Genomic DNA, 18,274 nt, shown 5'->3' with positions numbered 1-18,274 from the left:
AATTTCTAGATTCTTTGTGGCAAGAGACAATCCTAATCGAAAAAAAAAATTACAATCTAGTTTAAGACAAGAAACAATTGTGTGTTAAAAATGTGAGTAAAGGAACACTTTATATTTTTCAAAGTTAATTATAATACAAAGCAAATAATTAAATTATACAGATTTCTGTTATACACAGATCATTAGGTAGGAACTAGCAGATTTCTTGCATGATTCTAGAAATGATAGAACAAGCCTGAGAATGAGAACTTTACTGGTCCCCAGCTACTGTGTTATACAATCTCAAAGCATATCCTTTCACCTAAAAGTATGTATTATATAAAGTAGAATAACGTACTAAAGGATGTTGAAGATGGGTAGTATCCAAGGTGTGTAAAGAACAAGGTGACAACAGTGAAAGATCATGAAATATGCTTAATCATACAGACTTGTCAAATTAAAATGCTAAATTGAATTAAATTAAATTAAAATGCATTGAGAATTACAGCTCTCACTGATGAAAAACTAACTGATGAGCAATGATGACTGAAAAAAACAAGTTTTGAGGGAACTGTTAAGGAGATACATAGGAAAGTACACTGCACAGTACTATAATTCATCTTCTAGAAACATAGGATGAGAAGGAGAAGAAAGATGGATAATTTAATGTCAAAGTATAAGGAAAGGCAACAGCAGACATATACCTTCATCATTTCATTGACTCTATCAACTCCAGAATTTTCAAGCCATAGAGAACAGAGTCGGAAGATCCACATATCATATTCTTCTCCACTTAGTAAACAGCTGATATAGTTCTCCACTGCTTTACACAAGAAACGCTTACGATCCTCAGTTAGAGCACGTATGGCACATTCATCCAGTTCAAGTTCTCGCTGAACCTTCACTGTATACCTATATGAACAGACATTATTTTTAAACAACAAATTATCTCTTAATGAACTTACAGCAAGGCCGTCCCTAGTTCTCTTACTAATTTAACATTTTTTAAACTTGTTTTGTATGTACAAGCACAGAAAAATAAACAACCGAGAAACCAAATTGTGGAAGTTATTGCTTTGGTGTATGTCCACACAGACCCACCCCTCTAAGTAAATTTTCAGTCAGTGTCTTTTTTCTTTTTAATGATTTAATCTCAATATTGGTGTAAATGTGAATATCCAGTCCAGATCATTTGTGTAAAGACTTCAGTTTCCAACAGCTGAGGTTCAATTTTATCCACTCACTTGCAATTGTTCTTACTAAATCTTTAAGAATTCTGTATTAAGATGAATTCTACTCTTTCACCAAATGTGTAATGGAGAAAAATCTCAAACTCATTTATTTCCACTCTGTAATCTTTTCCCTGTCAAATAGACTGAACAGATCCAGGGAATAAATGTGAATTCTGGCCCATGATCATCCATACTGTTTAACTGCTGTAACATTCCTTGGCTTAGCTTTGGACCACACTGCCTAGCACTCTCCTAGACCATGTTCAGGCACAGTTCAGAAACTATTTGCAACAAGCACTACAGATTTGACCACTGTTTTGTGGAGAAGGAAAAATTCAGCTGTAGAGATGTGACCCATGCTGTACCACTTGCCCAGAGAATTAGTAAAGATGGAGCCTTTAATAGCTCCATAGTAGCCACCTCTCCATTTGAATGCTCACCTATTTGCCTGAAATCTACGCTGCCTGAAGAGGCCAACCTCCTCTTTGGCCTTCTTCAGTAATGCCTGCTTATTTTCAAACTCTGAAGATTTCATGTAATTCTCAATTCGCTGGTACTGATTATCTGAGAAACGAGCCAAAGACAGGAAGGCCTTCATCTTTCCTTTCTTCAGCTCATCACTGCTGTCTCCACTGTGGCTTGCAGCAATTTCCACAGCCTAAAAGGGAAGTTACAATAATGGTAAGACTGATAATCAGATTAATAGTGCTGCGTAATACTTGATTAAACTCTATTATCACAGAAAAACAGAATGGTTGAGGTTAGAAGGGACCTCTGGAGGTCATCTTGTCCAACCCCCCTGCTCAAGCAGGGTCATCTGCTCAAACAGGTTATTTAATGTTGCCTATGATGGAATATATATGCATACAAAATAAAACCTACCAGGTTGAGTATTTTTCTCCTAAGTGAATTTAATATTTGAGGAGTGTTCTAGTGCAAACAGTCAAAAAGATTATCCTGTATGAAACAGCTTTAATAACCATACAGGAGTCTCCTACAGCTATCTATCTTTTAAAGTAACTAGGCATGAAGTTTTACAATAATTTTACAACCTTACAATATAAGATGGTGAGAATAAATAAAAGACAGGCCAAAAAGTGCCCAAAAGAAAAGGAAATTATATGTGAAAGTCATTGATTCAAATCATCAGAGTGAAGAAAGCCTGTAGAGAGTAACAGAGAAAAGCAACTATGTAGAGTTTCACAAATTAGCATGAAATAAAGAAATGCAGACTGGACAAATATAATAAAAATGCTTCTATTATTGACTAAGAGTTAAAAAAAAATTACAGTACTTTGAAACACTAGAACAAGAGTTTCCAGCACCTGGAAAGAGAATGTTACAAATAGAATGCCCATACTGAAAACACGGTAAGTGAATGATCTGTCCTGAGAAGGAAAGGAAAGATGGGGATGGAGTGGAATAGGAAAGGAAAACTGGACTAATAGTTGCAATCACTGCACTCCTAAGCCAATATTGCACAGAAGTTTCACTGTGAATTCTATAAACATATATTCTGAATATTTTATAAAATTACAGTATTACACAATACTATGTGAAACTATAATACTTTATAAGAAACCATAATTTCAATCCAGAAAAACAAAGGCTGCATTGAAAAATTTGACATTTTAACACCATATTTTAGCACAGCATTATCTCAAAGACTGCACATTTCAAAGACTGGATGCACCTTTTCCAAGTATTTCTGCATGATGACTGTAGGGTTTTCCAAGCATGTTTCTGCTAACCAGCTTCCACATAGCCTCAGACACTCTGTGTACATCAATTTCATACGAGGATCATTCTCAACCTTTGAGAAAGCAAGTTTTGGGAAAAAAAGAAAAAAGAGGGAGGCATTAAATAAAAACACCTTTTACATATGAGTTAGGCAATTTATAAAGCTTTCAAACCCTGAATATAATTCAATCACTTGGGCCTATTATATGTAATATCTACAGTCATTTACCATCTACATTTACAGTAGTCAATAACCTTAAATCACATTCACATTCTATGTAGACTAAAGAAGAGCACATATTTTAAATACCTTACAGTTTGAACAATGAAAAACAGAATAAAACAATGACAAAATTTAAGAAAAATTAAATAAATTCACAGCACGTTTCCAGAATTGTATTTTCTAATATCCCCATTTAGTCTGAAGTACCATAGTATGCTCCATAGGAAACACTCAGGAATGGCAGTAACTGTGTGTGATCTTTAAATTTTTCAGACAGACCTCTACATGGAAACTTGGTTAAAAGTGCTCTGAGGAGATGGTGGGGCAGGTTTCCAAAGGACTTGCCTCCAGATTGGAAACTCAACTTTAACTGTACAGTAGGACAAGTTTCCAAAATACTTTTAGTATAGGATACATATTAAAGATGACCTGATCAAGACAGCAACAATGACTGTGAAATACTGAAGGATATCATAGGCTGCAAAACCACAAAATCTTATGTGGACAGGGTAAACTTAAAACTGGAAGGTGAGAGAAGGACTAATTTTTGGATGCCCCCATCAACTGATTCATGGAGCAAGCATGCAAATCAAAAGAGGAGTAGCAACTCTTGATTTTGTCCTGATACGTACATATGGAGAACTTGGCCCAAAATTCTCTAGCTTTTCTGAAGTGTGATATTCCTTAATAATGTATATGGATTCAAAGTGACTGTTTATTACCCTCCAAAAAATACTCAAAGCAAGCCATCATAGCTAAACACAAAGGTAACAACAATGAAGACATTTTTACCACATCAGTACACAAAATGAAGTTTTGTCCAAGTGAAAAAGAAAATATATTAAACAAATCATAAAATACCCTATCAAATAAAAAAACCAAAACAAAACCCCACCATCAGGCTGTCCAAAAAACCCAAACAATTTGAAGACTCAACAAACAATAAAAAAGCATTTTTTTTAAACATATTAGGAGCAGCTAGCCACTAGACAGTCCACTTGATAAAAAGACAATAGAGTTATAAAACAAATAGCACTCTGAGAAGATAAAGCAGAAAAAAAAAATTATTTGCATTTGTGTTCACTGTGGAAGAGCCTGAAGAGTCTCACTGCAAAGCTTTTATTTATGAGGGATTTGAAGGTCTGACTGCTATTGAAGTGTCAACAGCAAGGGCTACTGAACGAACAGACAAAATGAAAACTATCAACTCTCCAGTATCAGAATGTATTTTTCAAAAGGTCTACAGCAATTCACAGGTGAAATAACTGAACTACTAAGAGAGGTATAAAAGCTTTTACTTAAAACTGCCTTAATATAAGAGGAGTGGCAGGTGGCAGATGCGACACCAATATTTTAACAAGTTCCAGGCAAGCACAAGTCAATAAGATTCTTATCAGGTGTAGATAAATTAGCAAAAAAACCCCCACAAAAAAAGCAGATGGATTAATATGAAGAAAAGCCACAATAGCTTTTGTAAAAGGACATCATAGAATGACAGAAAAGTTGAGGCTGGAAGGAACCTCTGGAGACCATCTGGCCCAAGCTTCTGCTGAAAGCAGGGCTTTAGATTAAGTTTTCCAGGACTCTCCTAAACTGACTCTTGACTATTCATTTCCCGCAAGGGAGATTCCATCACTTCTTTGGGCAACCTGTTCACAGTGTCTAGTGGTAAAGAATTTTCTTCGCATATCCAGATGGAATTTCCCTTGAAACAACTTGTGCCATTGCCTCTTGTCCTTTCACTGTGTGTGTCTGTGAGCAGTTACCTCCATCTTCACTATACCTACCTTTCAGGTATTGGAAGACTGTGACTAGATCCCCCTGAGCCTTCTTCGGTTCTTAAGGCTGAAAAAACCCAATCCCTACAACCTTTATTCCTTTGCTAAGTTCTCCAACCCTCTAATCATTGTGGTGGCCCTCTGCTGGATCCTCTCCTATTTTTCAATGTCTCTTTCTAAACCGTGGACCAAAACTGGACACATTATCTCAGGTGTGGGCTAAGAACTGCCAAATAGAGTACAATAATCACACTTCCTAATCTACTGCCTACAGTAGATTGGTGATGCAGCCCAGGATATGGTTCACCTTCACTGCTACAAGGGCACACTGTTGAATCCTTTTAGCTTGCTGTTCACTGGGACCCCCAGGTTCTTTTTGGCAAAAGTATACCCCAGCCAGTCAGACTCCTCCCTGTAATGGTGCTTGAGATTATTCTGTCCCAGGTGAAGGACTTCCACTGATCTCACGCAATTCTTATCAACACAATCTTCCAAACTATTGAGGTCTCTGTGACTGGTCGCTCCTCCTTCCAGAATCTCTCTCTCTCTTTCCAGTTTGCTGTTATCTGCAAGTTTGGTGAGGAAATTCAGTCCTGTCATAAAGATCTCAGTTATAAAAATAGTATCTGACCCCATAACAAACTCTAAGGAACACTACTTCTGACTGGCTACCAGGCTGCCTTTGAATCATCAACAACCACCCTTTGAACTCAGCAGTTTAGCCAGTTTTCCACCCATCTTGTGATCTTACCTATCCAGTCTGTATCTTACCAGCTTGTCAGGAAGGATATTGTGGGAGACTGTGTCAAATGCCTTGCTAAAAATCAAGGTAGATGACATCCACAGCTCGTCCCATGTCTACTGGGCAAACTGTTTCACTGCAGAAGACAACCAGGTTGGTCAAGCATGATAGTATATTTCGGTTGGCTTTTCCAAACCACCTCCTTTTCCTTCATGTGCATGGCAATAGCTTCCTGAAAGACCTGTTCTGTAATTTTCCCAGGGACTGAAATGAGTCTGACTGCTCTGCAGTTTCTGATCTTGCTTTTATCCCTTTTTTGTAGATGGGTGTGATTGTTCTCTTCCAGTCATCAGGACTTCCCCTGATCTCCATGACCTTTCAGAGATGACAGGAAAGTGGCTCTGACATGATGTCAGCCAACTCTCTTAGCATCCTCAGATGTATCCCATTTCCCAACTCAACTGAACTTCTTGAAGAACTCAACAAGCAAAGGAAGATCTGTATGATTCAGCCTACTCCAACAGAATCCAACAGTCACGTGACATGGTTCTTCTACAAAAGACTCTTGAAACTAAGTCGTAAAAACTAAAATGCATGATTCTTGGAGGCAAAAAGAACTAAGATAGGCAACAGAAACAGAAATACATGGGCCACTTTTTACAGTAGAGTTAGGTCACCAGTGAAAAGCCTCCAAAGATCAAGTCATCTGTGCTGTTCAAAAGATATTAAACTTGAGAAGGTGATGAGCAGTGAACACAAAATCTGGTGATGACAGAGTTCTTCAAGGTGATAAAAACAAAGACAGACTGAAGAACCGCAGACAAAAAATACAGGACAATAAATGGAATGAAAAAAACCTGATGAAATTACCAGCACAAAAAAACCCAAACCTAAAGTTAAGTGATGCATGAGAGGGGGGAGAAAGACTTCTTGTATACAATGATGGACTTTGAAACAGTTATTCCTGTTTGGAAATGTAACTATAAAATGTTACCTCACTATGGAGAATGGAGACAGGGAATGTGTTCAGTGTTTTTTCCAAGACCAGAACTAACATCAAATAGAGATAAGGGGTTCAAAATCAACAAAACAAGTGGCTCTTAAACCTGTGTGAATTAAGCTGTGAAACTCCTTGTTGTAGGGTTTGCTTGGATATTAAAAGCTTACACAGACTCGAAAAGTGACTGGACAAATTTATGGTATAAAAAAAAAACATTGGAAGGAATTGCCTACAAAGAAACTACCTCTGGTTCAGGAAGTTCTTGTGCTACAAATCAGTCTGGGGGAGTACTCTGGCTATACAGCCCAACTAGTCTTCACATTTTTTCTTAGGAACTTCGTATTGCCATTACTGAGATAGGAGAGAGGGATTTTTGTTTCAGTTCCGAACTGGAGATGGAAATGTAGTATTTCCTTCACATCAAGTGACATAATTTTTCAGAAAGCTTACAAAAAGATCTAAGATAACTAAGATTCAGAGGCACTTGCTGAAGTCAAATTTGATGAGAAAACATTCCCCTGTTTGAGGTAAGGTTCCGTTTTCAGAAGTACAACATAAAACTCACAGCTCAGTGTGCTTGTAAAATGGGGAAGATTCAAAGACGTGAAACAGCATCCCCATTCATATCTATGTTCCTTGATAATGGATTAGTTCAAGGAACAAAGAAGTCTGAGGTACAGTAGTGAATGTTTATCGGTCAAAAACTTGCCTGGAATTTCTGTACACTTTGTGATACAGCTTCAGGCCCACTGAAATAGAAGCCTCAACTCATACTCCTACCTTTGGACAAAGATTCCCTACAGACATCAGGAAAACACCTGCAACAGAGGTGTGCTTCTTTAGCATAAAATACATTATTAGTGTATCCCTGTATTAGTCTTTTTTTACAGAATAAGGACTGGAGATAAAATCTTTATTCTTCTTCTTCTAACAAAAACATGTACTTTATTATATTTCCTGTACATTACTATATTTCCCAACATAATATCTATCAGAAATCACGTGGCCAGCAGGACTAGAGCAGTGATCGTCCCCCTGTACTCGGCACTGGTGAGGCCGCACCTTGAATACTGTGTTCAGTTTTGGACCCCTCACTACAAGAAATACTCCATCCCTAGAGATATTTAAAAGACCTGGAGATGCAGTGCCTGGGAACATGGTTTAGTGGGACTTGGCAGTGTTAGGTTAACGGTTGGACTCTATGATCTTAAGGGTCTTTTCCAACCTAAGTGATTCTGTGATTCTATGCCTAAATAAGCCTGCTTGGCCATTAGTTTCTTTAACTATTGGCACAGAAGAAGATGATACACCTGTACGTAACAGTTTTGTTTAAAACAAGTTAACTTTTTATCAAGGGAAATAATCTCTGATTTTTAAAAAGCTATACATTTCACAGTGGTGGCATTTGAAGCAAAATAATAAATAATGAATTCTAACATTTGCCACTCTTGCAGACTTGCTTTGAAAACCTTGATGAGATTTGCTAATACAGATTTTTTTTGCTTTCAGACATTTTGAGAGTACAAACCAGATTTAGTAATATTGCAGACAGCCCTTTAATCTTCTTCCAAGGGAAAACTTTGGAAAGTGAAAATAGGATCTTAAATAATTTAATTCCCATAAGTTTATACATTATATAACACATACCTGAAACCAATCTGCATCTAATTTTTTTATCATCCTTTTAAGAATATTCAGTGCAAGACTCTCTTCCTTTTTAGCCCAGAAAACCTGGGCTTCTTCTAGTTGCCATTCAGAAACTTCATATCCTGTTGGATTGTATTGTTTGATCTGAAACATAGCTCTTTCTGGAAGCTGAAATTGAAAAAAACATTATAAACAATTCTTTAAGTGAAATACATGTATCTCACAACAAGTTTTGTTTTTAAACTGCACCTTCATTCGATCTACTGTGCAGCATATTCTGCCTACCCAATGCTGAGAATTTATTTGCGGCAAAGAGATGAAGTTGTTTTTCTATATACTTGCAGAAAATCCTGATTTGCAACAAAAACAGACTACGGAATTAAACTTCACAACCCCCAAAATAAAGTATCAATGTTTAATGTTTTGAATTATTTGGAGGTATAAACTATAGAAATTCTACAATCGGCACCTACTGAAATGACTGATTTATAATTTTAGGTTAGTGATTATTATTACATCCTAAAAGACCACAGAAAAATATTAAGAAAAATGGCACCATCATACACTAATTCTTTTGCATGCCTACTTCTTCACTCATATCACTAGTGAAGTAACATCCTCATTATTTAGCAATCTAATGTCACTATGATAGTAAAAAGAGCAAACTATCTTTCTAACAACGTCAAAGATTGAGACTAAAGTGTATTTTCACAAATTGTCCAACCAATAACCAAATCAATCAAACTTTTAAATAAGCAAGGTCAGCAATTAAAATGTAAGAATGCCTGTAAATGACAATGTAAGTTTGGTTACTTCCATTAGTAGTCAGTGTGATGACTCCGTATGGCACACTCTTCCTTCTCCTGACAGATGGTAGTGGCACCAAAGAGGAAGAAAAGCCCTTAGTTGCAGAGTGCTTCCTCAAAAACTCCGACATCCAGACACTTAGTGTTTTCAACTACTAGCGTGCCAAAAGGAAAGGGTTATCAGCCCATGGTTTGAAAGACTGATAAGGCCCAGAAGCATACCCCAAAGGTTGCAGATGTCCTGCAACACTGAAGAGGCTGGAACAATAGCAGAAACACATTGGCTCAATCTTTCAGAACCTTCTAATCCTCCCAAAATACAGCACCACAATTTTAATCTTTTTCTGTAACTAAAAATCAAAGTGAAAAAAAAATTAACTTTTGTTGCGGCTCTTACAGGACACTCATCACCACAGTGTTAGCGGCTGGGCGGGCATGAGATAAAAAAATTCTGAAGAAGTAATTTTCCCAAACAATTCTGGAGGCACTAAGTAAACCCTGCAAATTTATGAAACCAAAGACAGCTGCTCTACTGATTTCATCATTATGCACAAAAAGAGTTAGAACCTTCCTGAAATCAAAGTTTAATATAGTTTCACATGTGTGAATTTTTAAACACCTTTCCAGGTTATATATTTAGCTGAAACTATTTTCTGCAGAGGTTCTTGGAGGATATTGTTGCTCTATAAATTCTTGTTGAGTTACTCCTTCAGATGCAGTACCTAGAACAAACTAAGGCTGACTCTGGACCTTAAATGCACTAGCAGCTGCCGAAACCACTGCTACTGCAAATCCCATTAAGTCATTCACAGAGAAAGATTTATGACAGTGCAATGGTGCTTTAAGAGTATAAAACCTTGAAGACAAAGCTAAATATACAGATACAATGGAGTTTTTTCTGCAGCTTCACTCTGGAACACTACAACAGTATGATGCAAGTGAAAGCTGGATATATAAAACTGCACCAAACGAAAGTAACAGAGCTGTAAGAGCATTCTTCACTAAAAATTTCATTTTATATTATCTGCTTCAGAGTAGCTTACAGTTACAAACAAAATTCAGAAAACATGCCCATAAATACAATTTATGAATAAGTTCTACATAGTTTAAGTCTCCAGCTAATTGATTCATCGAATAAACTTAGAATACAGTTAATCTTGAGTACTGTTAAAAAATGAAGTCCTTTTATAAACTAAAACACTAAACATCCGTCACTGATCTTTCCTGGAATTTGTTACCTGTGTATTTTTAGCCGTTCTTGCCAATCTAGAGAGTTCCACCAGATGTTTGGTCAGGATGTCTTTAATACATTCTCTTTTTGTATTTTCATTCTCCTTTTCAAGCAAGATCTCCAAAATTACAGTGCGCAGAGCCATGATAGGTTCCTGGAAACAGAAGTCACTGTCCTTAAGAAGCTGGGACTGTCTCTGCCATTTCAAATAAATATCATTCAGTTGTTGAGTCGTAACAGATCTGCAATTGTTACCAAAAGAAAAAAGACCTGTTATTAACTCTCGCTAAGTATTAGTGAAATGCAAGATGAGTAACAAAAGTAAACTACCAAGGTAGTTCACAGTCTACAGTTCAAAACCAAGAAACAGTCCATAAGACCCTACAATGATTAATACGGAGAACAAACTGGCAGGCTTCCAGTTTTAACAAACATGAAGATCAAGAGATCAACATTAGCAAGGTGAACAACTCCACTGTAAACATTCTTGATTAAGCATCAATAACTGTTGTGTTAAAGGTCCATCAGCAAAGGGAATTGCATTCAAACACAGGGCTACTTAAAAGATCAGAGACCAAGATTCCTATTTTATTATATAGGACATACATGGATTAATATAAGAATAAATTCCGAACTGTGACATTGTAGCTGTGTAGGTTGTCATTATATGTATTATTTTCTCACATTAACTGCAAATAGCAATGGTTCATAAGGTCCTGGACATGCTAAATGAATGTAGGATGACTACAAGCTACCAAACTGATACAACTGTAACAGAAAAAATTCAGTGTTAATAGCACTACAGAGGTAAGTACCTTCTTATGATTAAAAAGCAATGTTAAGAATTCAGGTAGAATAATGATCATAACAGTGGTCCATGAAGAAAGTGAATCAAACTGAAACAACTTTCAATATATCTATGGGTATCATCAAGGAAATGGAAAATGTTTTTAGAAAGGAAACTAGAAAGGATAAGTCAGTTACTTTAGTAAACCAAATGCTAGGAAATATGACTACTACCATGGAGTATACCAGGGAACTCAAAACAAAGGCAAGAAAACAATTATTAAAAATAAAATATTGGCATAATATCAAATAATTAAGACTAGACCACAGATAAATCCAGTCTAGAAATAGAGAGAATCTAGATTTGTCTTCACATAGTAAAGCTAAAATCCATATAATTTTTAAGATGAAGTTTGAGATATTAATGAATAAAATTTGTTGAGGTAATTTTATTTTTGTGCTAGACTTGATTACCAAAAATCCTGAAAACTGAGAAAGGAATATGAAACAAGCTTTAAAAAATACCTGGAGAACAGCAGACCTATATTTTCCAACTCTCCAATTAGCTGTAGTCTGCAAAGAGTTGGATATAATGAATAAACAGACTCAAGACTGCCTTTGCAGAGCTCTTCTACTTCATTCACTCTATGGATTTAACAGAGAAACAGTAAATTGTTTTTTTAATATCCACAAGTAATCCAAATATCCATAACAATTTCCACACAGTGAACAAACTTCAAACAGCAAAACTATTCAATTTGGAATTATTTTGTATTACCATTAAAGTTCAAAAAATTAAGTTTGTCAATAAATGAAAACACGGTAAACATATATAAACTCCAAAGTCTATGTGATAGCTCAGCTAAAGAAGAGTAGTCAGCATTCAAATCCACTTAAGACGACTGCAAAGTAAGGGACATACAGGAAATGCATTCAATTAGCACACAAATTGTATACGCATAAATTTAGGTTAAAAAACTTAGAAATGAAGTTGCAGTCCAGAAGCATTAATTTTATTCTATGCATGAGTCTTAATTTAAGGCCATAAACCCCTGTAATAGTCTTTTATATATAACCTGTGACTACAAACACACACACTCTCCATCTCTCTCTCTAACAGCACAATATTTGCATAGTTACCTGGCATTTTTAAGACTGTCATAGAAAGCAGAGAATTCCTTATCTCGTAAAGACTGAAGAGCATCATACAATGATTCATGGTACCCTGGTCTTCCTGTCTCATCTCTTACAAATAAAATGAAAGAAACATAAAATAAAAGGAAAATTGTATTTCTCTACAAAGAAGTCAATTTTATCTTTATGACAAATATTTTCAGTAGTACATTTTCTGCAGTTGCATGAATTGCTGTTTTGCATGATAAAAAATAACAATGCAACCCTTTAAATTTTAAATTAATTTAGTATTTTATACATTCAAGCTGTTCATTTAAAACAAAAAAACCCAGTAATTGTCAAAACGTTTGCAATACAGAGAATATGTTCAAGGTTGTATAAAAAATACGACACAAAACCAACTGCACAATAAAAATTCTATTGTAACACACTTCTCAGTATTAGCTGAAAGATATATATATTACTGTATGTATGCAACTTCAGTTCAGAATCAACATTTTTTTACATTTAGCATCAGAAACATTTTAAAAAAAGAAAAAAATAAAGAAAATCAGAAGGCTGAAAAAACCCATAGTGTTCAATTTAATTTTCTCTTCTTTGCCCCTCTCACTTATTCTTTCTGCTTCACCCTGATCCTCCTCTTTTCTGCCATCTCATTCTCTCTCTTTTCATCTTACATGTTGTTTTTCTGCTCCCATATTAAAGCTGAATATTCTATTTGCCTAAGAAGTTTATAACCAAAGAGGGTTACACAGACCATAACCCAGGGACAAAGAGAGCCCACCTATATGAAGTTTATTCTGATAGTGGCATGACATAAGCCCTTCAACAGGATATGTCTGTGAAGTCCTCCAGGTGCTTCTAAACAATGATCTTAAAACAGTGCAGGAGAAGAGAATGAACACACCAAGAGTATGTTCCCCAGACCTATCTCTCTGTAAATCTTAGGAGAAACAGCTTCCATTCTCCTGACTACTAAAAGTTAATGTAGAAGGAGTTACTGAAGATCCTAACTTCTACTTTTGCCAAAATGTAGTGAATCTATTCTGTATTCCTCCTACAATGTGCGATGATGTAGCTGTACTAGGAAGGGACAGAGTTCCCTAGATCCTGGCCAGTCATATGAAATAACTAATGCCAGGCAGCCAACATTACACAAGGGAGGAGATTACTCCTTATGAAATAGTCATGAATCAACACTAGTGTTTACTTATCCAGGTCTTGACAACCTCTTGTGGCTTACCGAGTAATATTTTCCCCATTTGCTTATAAATTAAACATTAAAAACTATCTATCCCTCATATGTACTTAAGACACATCTACTATATGACTCAAAAATGGAAAATTTCATTTTATAGTTATGAACAATCAAAAAGAAGAATCAACTGTTGTCATGGTTTAACCTCAGCCAGCAACTAAGCACCACGCAGCCGCTCACTTGGCCCCCCCCCCGCCCAGTGGGATGGGGCAAGAAAATCGGGAAAAGAAGTAAAACTCGTGGGTTGAGATAAGAACAGTTTAATAGAACAGAAAAGAAGAAACTAATAATGATAATGATAACACTAATAAAATGACAACGGCAATAATAAAAGGATTGGAATGTACAAATGATGCGCAGTGCAATTGCTTACCACCCACCGATCAACACACAGTTAGTCCCCGAGCGGCGATCCCCTGTCCCCACTCCCCCCAGTTTCTAAACTAGATGGGACATCACATGGTATGGAATACACCGTTGGCCAGTTTGGGTCAGCTGCCCTGGCTCTGTCCTGTGCCAACTTCTTGTGCCTCTCCAGCTTTCTCGCTCACTGGGCTTGAGAAGCTGAAAAATCCTTGACTTTAGACTAAACTAAACACTACTGAGCAACAACTGAAAACATCAGTGTTATCAACATTCTTTGCACGCTGAACTCAAAACATAGCACTGTACCAGCTACTAGAAAGACAATTAACTATCCCAGCTGAAACTAGGACAACTGTGTACAGTTTCCCAGAAAATGAAGTGATGTGCATACAAAACAGACAGGTCTAAGTGAAAAATGCTGCTTTTCAATTCAATGATTAAGATAAATCAGGTGACCTGCTTCATATAAATTATATTCTAATGTTGCCTTTTTGCTTGGAACTGAAACCATTGTCTTTCACTTAAAAAACTAGCAAAAAAGTAGGTTAGTTTACTTGACAGAAGAGATGTGGCCCCACTGCATATTCCTCCATGCTGCCTGGTAGCGTATTTCCTGTAGTTCCGCACACCACTCAGTGTTTTCATGTTCCAGTCCTTTTAAATACATGGAAAGAGTGTGGCAAAGCCCAAAATTCTGCAAAGCCTGGAATTAACATAATTACTGAAAGTTGGTTTTCCTCCTTTTTATAAACTGAACTGTTTTTTAAAAAAGCTTTGTTTTACCTTTGGAAACAAAGAAGCCTTTGCAGGTAAGGCAGAACTCTAAGTATTTCTAAACTCAGCACTATGTAAGATGAAAACTTTTTAATAAGACTAATAATCACACCATTGATACCTGCAACCCTGGAAAAACGGTTTCATTACTACTGTGGCTGGTATTCTTTGAAATAAATTTCCATGTTGTGATTCAAATGAACTATCTGCTCACATTTCTCCACACCATCATTTCTGGGTAGTAAGCCACAACTGGTTTTACTTCTTAATGAACTGTTTTTCCTGGTGGGGATTTGAAAAAGTTTCCTACAACTCCCAAACTCCTATCTGTTTGAAGACCATAATGACTTTATAATTGTGACCACTTATCCAGGTTATGTGTACAGCCATTATGAAGGAGAAACACAATGGAATTTTAACAATGATACTAAATAATTTGGGCTAGGAAAAGTTCCACAGGAAAATGAAATTAAGTGAAACACAGATATACCTGTGCTATGTTATTACAGAACTGGTGTAAACATTTTTAGGCTAAAAAAGCAACATGGTTTTAAGGAATAAAAATAAGACAACATCAATTCTATTCATTTATTTTATTAGAAATACAACAGTTGCAGTAAGATAGCTGCCATAATGGAGAGGTTTAAAGAATGAGATGGCAAAAATAACCAATTCCATTACTTTTTATATCCTGTTATTTTAGGAGCTGGCCAAATTCTGTAAAAGATCTATTTTGAAATATTTCACAAAATTCATTACCCAAGATAGGGATTACAGGTGAGTGACAGGAGGACTAGAAGCCATAATGTTTTCAGGACAAATATTGAGTTCTCTTACATTATACAGTTTGGAAGCCTATGACAGTGGGGTGGACTTAATGACCAAAGAGATCTCTTTTAGTTCTAAAACAATTTTGCATTTACTACAAATGACTCTCAGTACGATGGATATCAATTCCCACATTCATTGCCTATTATAGAATAAAATTACCTCTATTATTCCTGCCTGGCGAGTAGATGGAGAAAGGCTTGCCTCAATGTCATATGTTACAAGGGCTTTCTCCCATACTGCTTCATGCTCATACGTTCTTATCCTGTTGTAAATTAACAAGAAGTTTTCAGTTTAAGTTCCTTACTAATAAATGAAAGCAATGACTTTAAAGAACATAAGAACATTAATAAATTATACCGTGCTAGTGGCTGTAACATTCTTCCTCCACCACAGCCATAGAGACTGTCAGGTTCTCCAATGCTTCTATATATGTCCATGAGAAGGTCCTAGAATATGCACCATAGGACAAAGAATTACCTCTTTTGGAACCAGTTCAAGTGAGTTGTATACATATCGTGTAAGTTTATAAATACAAGTCCTTCCATGTAATGTGTTATCATTGCTTCATTTTCCTTTATGCAGTATTTGAGCCTGCCATCATCACAGGAAGAAAAGTTTTATAGTCTAGCAAAACTCTTCAGGACTACCTACCTTCTCTGCTAGGTTATTAAAAAAACAGCGCTGGGCCTTAGGTGGACTGACTGAAAACCAAAAGGCAGTAGTACTGCATGAGCATCAGACATACCAGCTAAGCAATGCATTTTAAAGATATGCAAGCACAGATCTGGAATAATGAACTGTGGAAAGAAGTAACTTAGACAAGGCTACTGAATCAGATTTTATGTATAAAATAAACTTGTAGGAGATAATACTGCTTTGGTTTTGATCATTACAACTTGCTACACCACTTGCTGATTTTTAATGAACAAAAACTGAAAAATACTTGGCTGGTTACCGCCATGGGTCAGTTCTTTTGGGGAACAAAGTCTGCTTTGCTGCAATTTAAAATTTGCCACTTAATTAGTGTGTCAGGTGAACAAATACTCAATTTAACTTGTTCAGCAATGCCACTGAGTTCACTTTGAATTAGAGGATGAGGAGAATTTTCAAATACAGTTTTTGAAGTTCAACTAGATTTGCCTTCAGCTCAGATGAAACCTACTGTTAACTGTAATTACATGACAAGGTTTGCTTTCAGATTATGGAGCACACACACATACCTGTAAACTTATGCCAGTTTCTCCTTTACTTTTTTCATTCAAAATAGTAACGGTTCTTGTTTGACTTTCTTCTTCAAATGTCAAACTCCTAGCTGCTTTAAAAGAAAACCTAAAAGAAATGTTTCAACCAGTAAAGTTAAATGAAATTTCATACAAATAACTAAAGAAATTCTGAAACAACACCTAAGTAAGGGGCACAAACACCAAATGCAAGATCAGGCCTGTCATATGCCCAGGTTATTCAAAATGTCTCTCCACCAGAATGACAAAGTGATCAGCTGAACTGAGGATATCAACATCAATGGATTTCAATATCAAGGTGGTTTTTCAGAGAACCCCCCCCCACCTTGTAATGTCTAATCTTTTATTAAATCAAATTGCTTTTGTGAATGCCTGAAGCAAGAATGCTCTCTCGTGAGAAAGAATAAAAGCAACTACATAATATATATGCTTACAAACATACTTTTATTATACATTCACTGCCTTAGAGTTATTTGTTGCCAAAACAAAGCTAGGAAACTAGTTCCATATTTTGATCTTGCTGGACCAGAAGACAAAGATAATTGTCCATTATAGAAGAAAACGCCTTCTACAAGGATCATTCAGCTCTACCCACACAATTCTGGTCATCATTGAGTGGTTTCTTTCTCCCCTTGATTCACTTCTGGCCGTAATTTAACCACTAGCACACTATTAATTATGAGAAATAGAATCTGAAAAGTGTTCAATTTAGAAAGTGAGATTCAATACATTCTAGTATTCAGAAGCATTAGTTTCAGTGAAATTTCTCTAGAACACACACTTATAACAAAACTCCCTGGTTAGAAGTCAAAACGACACTATTTTGAGTGTGTCACTAGCAAACTAGCAAGGCTGGGATCACATTCAAGGAGAGGTGGCAATATTTTCCAGGTCAATACACACACCTAAGGGATTTTATTTAAAGTTTCCTTGACTTTTCCTGTAACAAAACACTACTGAGACACACAAAACTTGATCCATTTTAACCAAAATGTCAAGAAATTGCATTCCTCAAGCCTTGTACCTTTCTTGCTGTTTGTCTACATTTATCTTGTCTGCATAGATTTCTGTGTAGAGCAAGGCTGTGAAGTGAGCAGCACAAGACTGTGCTGCTATAGCAACCTCAAGATAATTCAGATCTAGCCAGAAGCTGTCATCAAAAACGGCACCTGAAACAGATCTGATTAAATAAAGACTTTAATATTGCTGTAACACACCTTCTCTCTAACATTAAATAAAATAAATCCAATCTAAATATAAAGTCTTCCAAAGGCTAATTTTATCTTGCCCCCTCCTAAACGCATACCACAAAAAGTTTATCAGACAAAAAGTTTTCTAAAAACTCCTTCAGCAAAATTAGAACCCTTTAAGATTAGCCATATCGCTTCTTTAACAAATGCAAGGTCACTACTATATCTTCATTCTTTTAACTGACATGTTCTCTACCACATCCTTCTTCCTTGATCTATAGCGTCAACAGATCTTAGAACAGTCATAATTAAATTA

General features: G+C 36.1%; 1 protein-coding gene across 4 annotated transcripts in view; it reads right to left on the bottom strand.

Annotated features, from left to right (window-relative positions):
• Positions 1-18,274, bottom strand: part of ATM (ATM serine/threonine kinase) — an 86,358-nt gene that overhangs the window by 15,518 nt on the left and 52,566 nt on the right. For all 4 annotated transcript variants that reach the window (XM_010572590.1, XM_010572591.1, XM_010572593.1 and 1 more), the window contains exons 39-50: positions 17,793-17,948; positions 16,748-16,856; positions 15,885-15,973; positions 15,687-15,789; positions 14,477-14,625; positions 12,305-12,409; positions 11,690-11,809; positions 10,386-10,620; positions 8,342-8,509; positions 2,905-3,024; positions 1,652-1,869; positions 684-891 (exon numbers count right to left, since the gene is read on the bottom strand). In XM_010572590.1, the coding sequence (XP_010570892.1) occupies positions 684-891; positions 1,652-1,869; positions 2,905-3,024; positions 8,342-8,509; positions 10,386-10,620; positions 11,690-11,809; positions 12,305-12,409; positions 14,477-14,625; positions 15,687-15,789; positions 15,885-15,973; positions 16,748-16,856; positions 17,793-17,948 (1,780 nt within the window). The remainder of the gene's footprint in view (positions 1-683; positions 892-1,651; positions 1,870-2,904; positions 3,025-8,341; positions 8,510-10,385; positions 10,621-11,689; positions 11,810-12,304; positions 12,410-14,476; positions 14,626-15,686; positions 15,790-15,884; positions 15,974-16,747; positions 16,857-17,792; positions 17,949-18,274) is intronic.

This window comes from Haliaeetus leucocephalus, unplaced genomic scaffold (assembly GCF_000737465.1).
Source record: "Haliaeetus leucocephalus isolate CR32 unplaced genomic scaffold, Haliaeetus_leucocephalus-4.0 Scaffold351, whole genome shotgun sequence".
Lineage (NCBI taxonomy): Eukaryota > Metazoa > Chordata > Aves > Accipitriformes > Accipitridae > Haliaeetus > Haliaeetus leucocephalus.
Note: the sequence above shows the minus strand (reverse complement) of the source record. Positions and strands in the feature narration are given on the sequence as shown.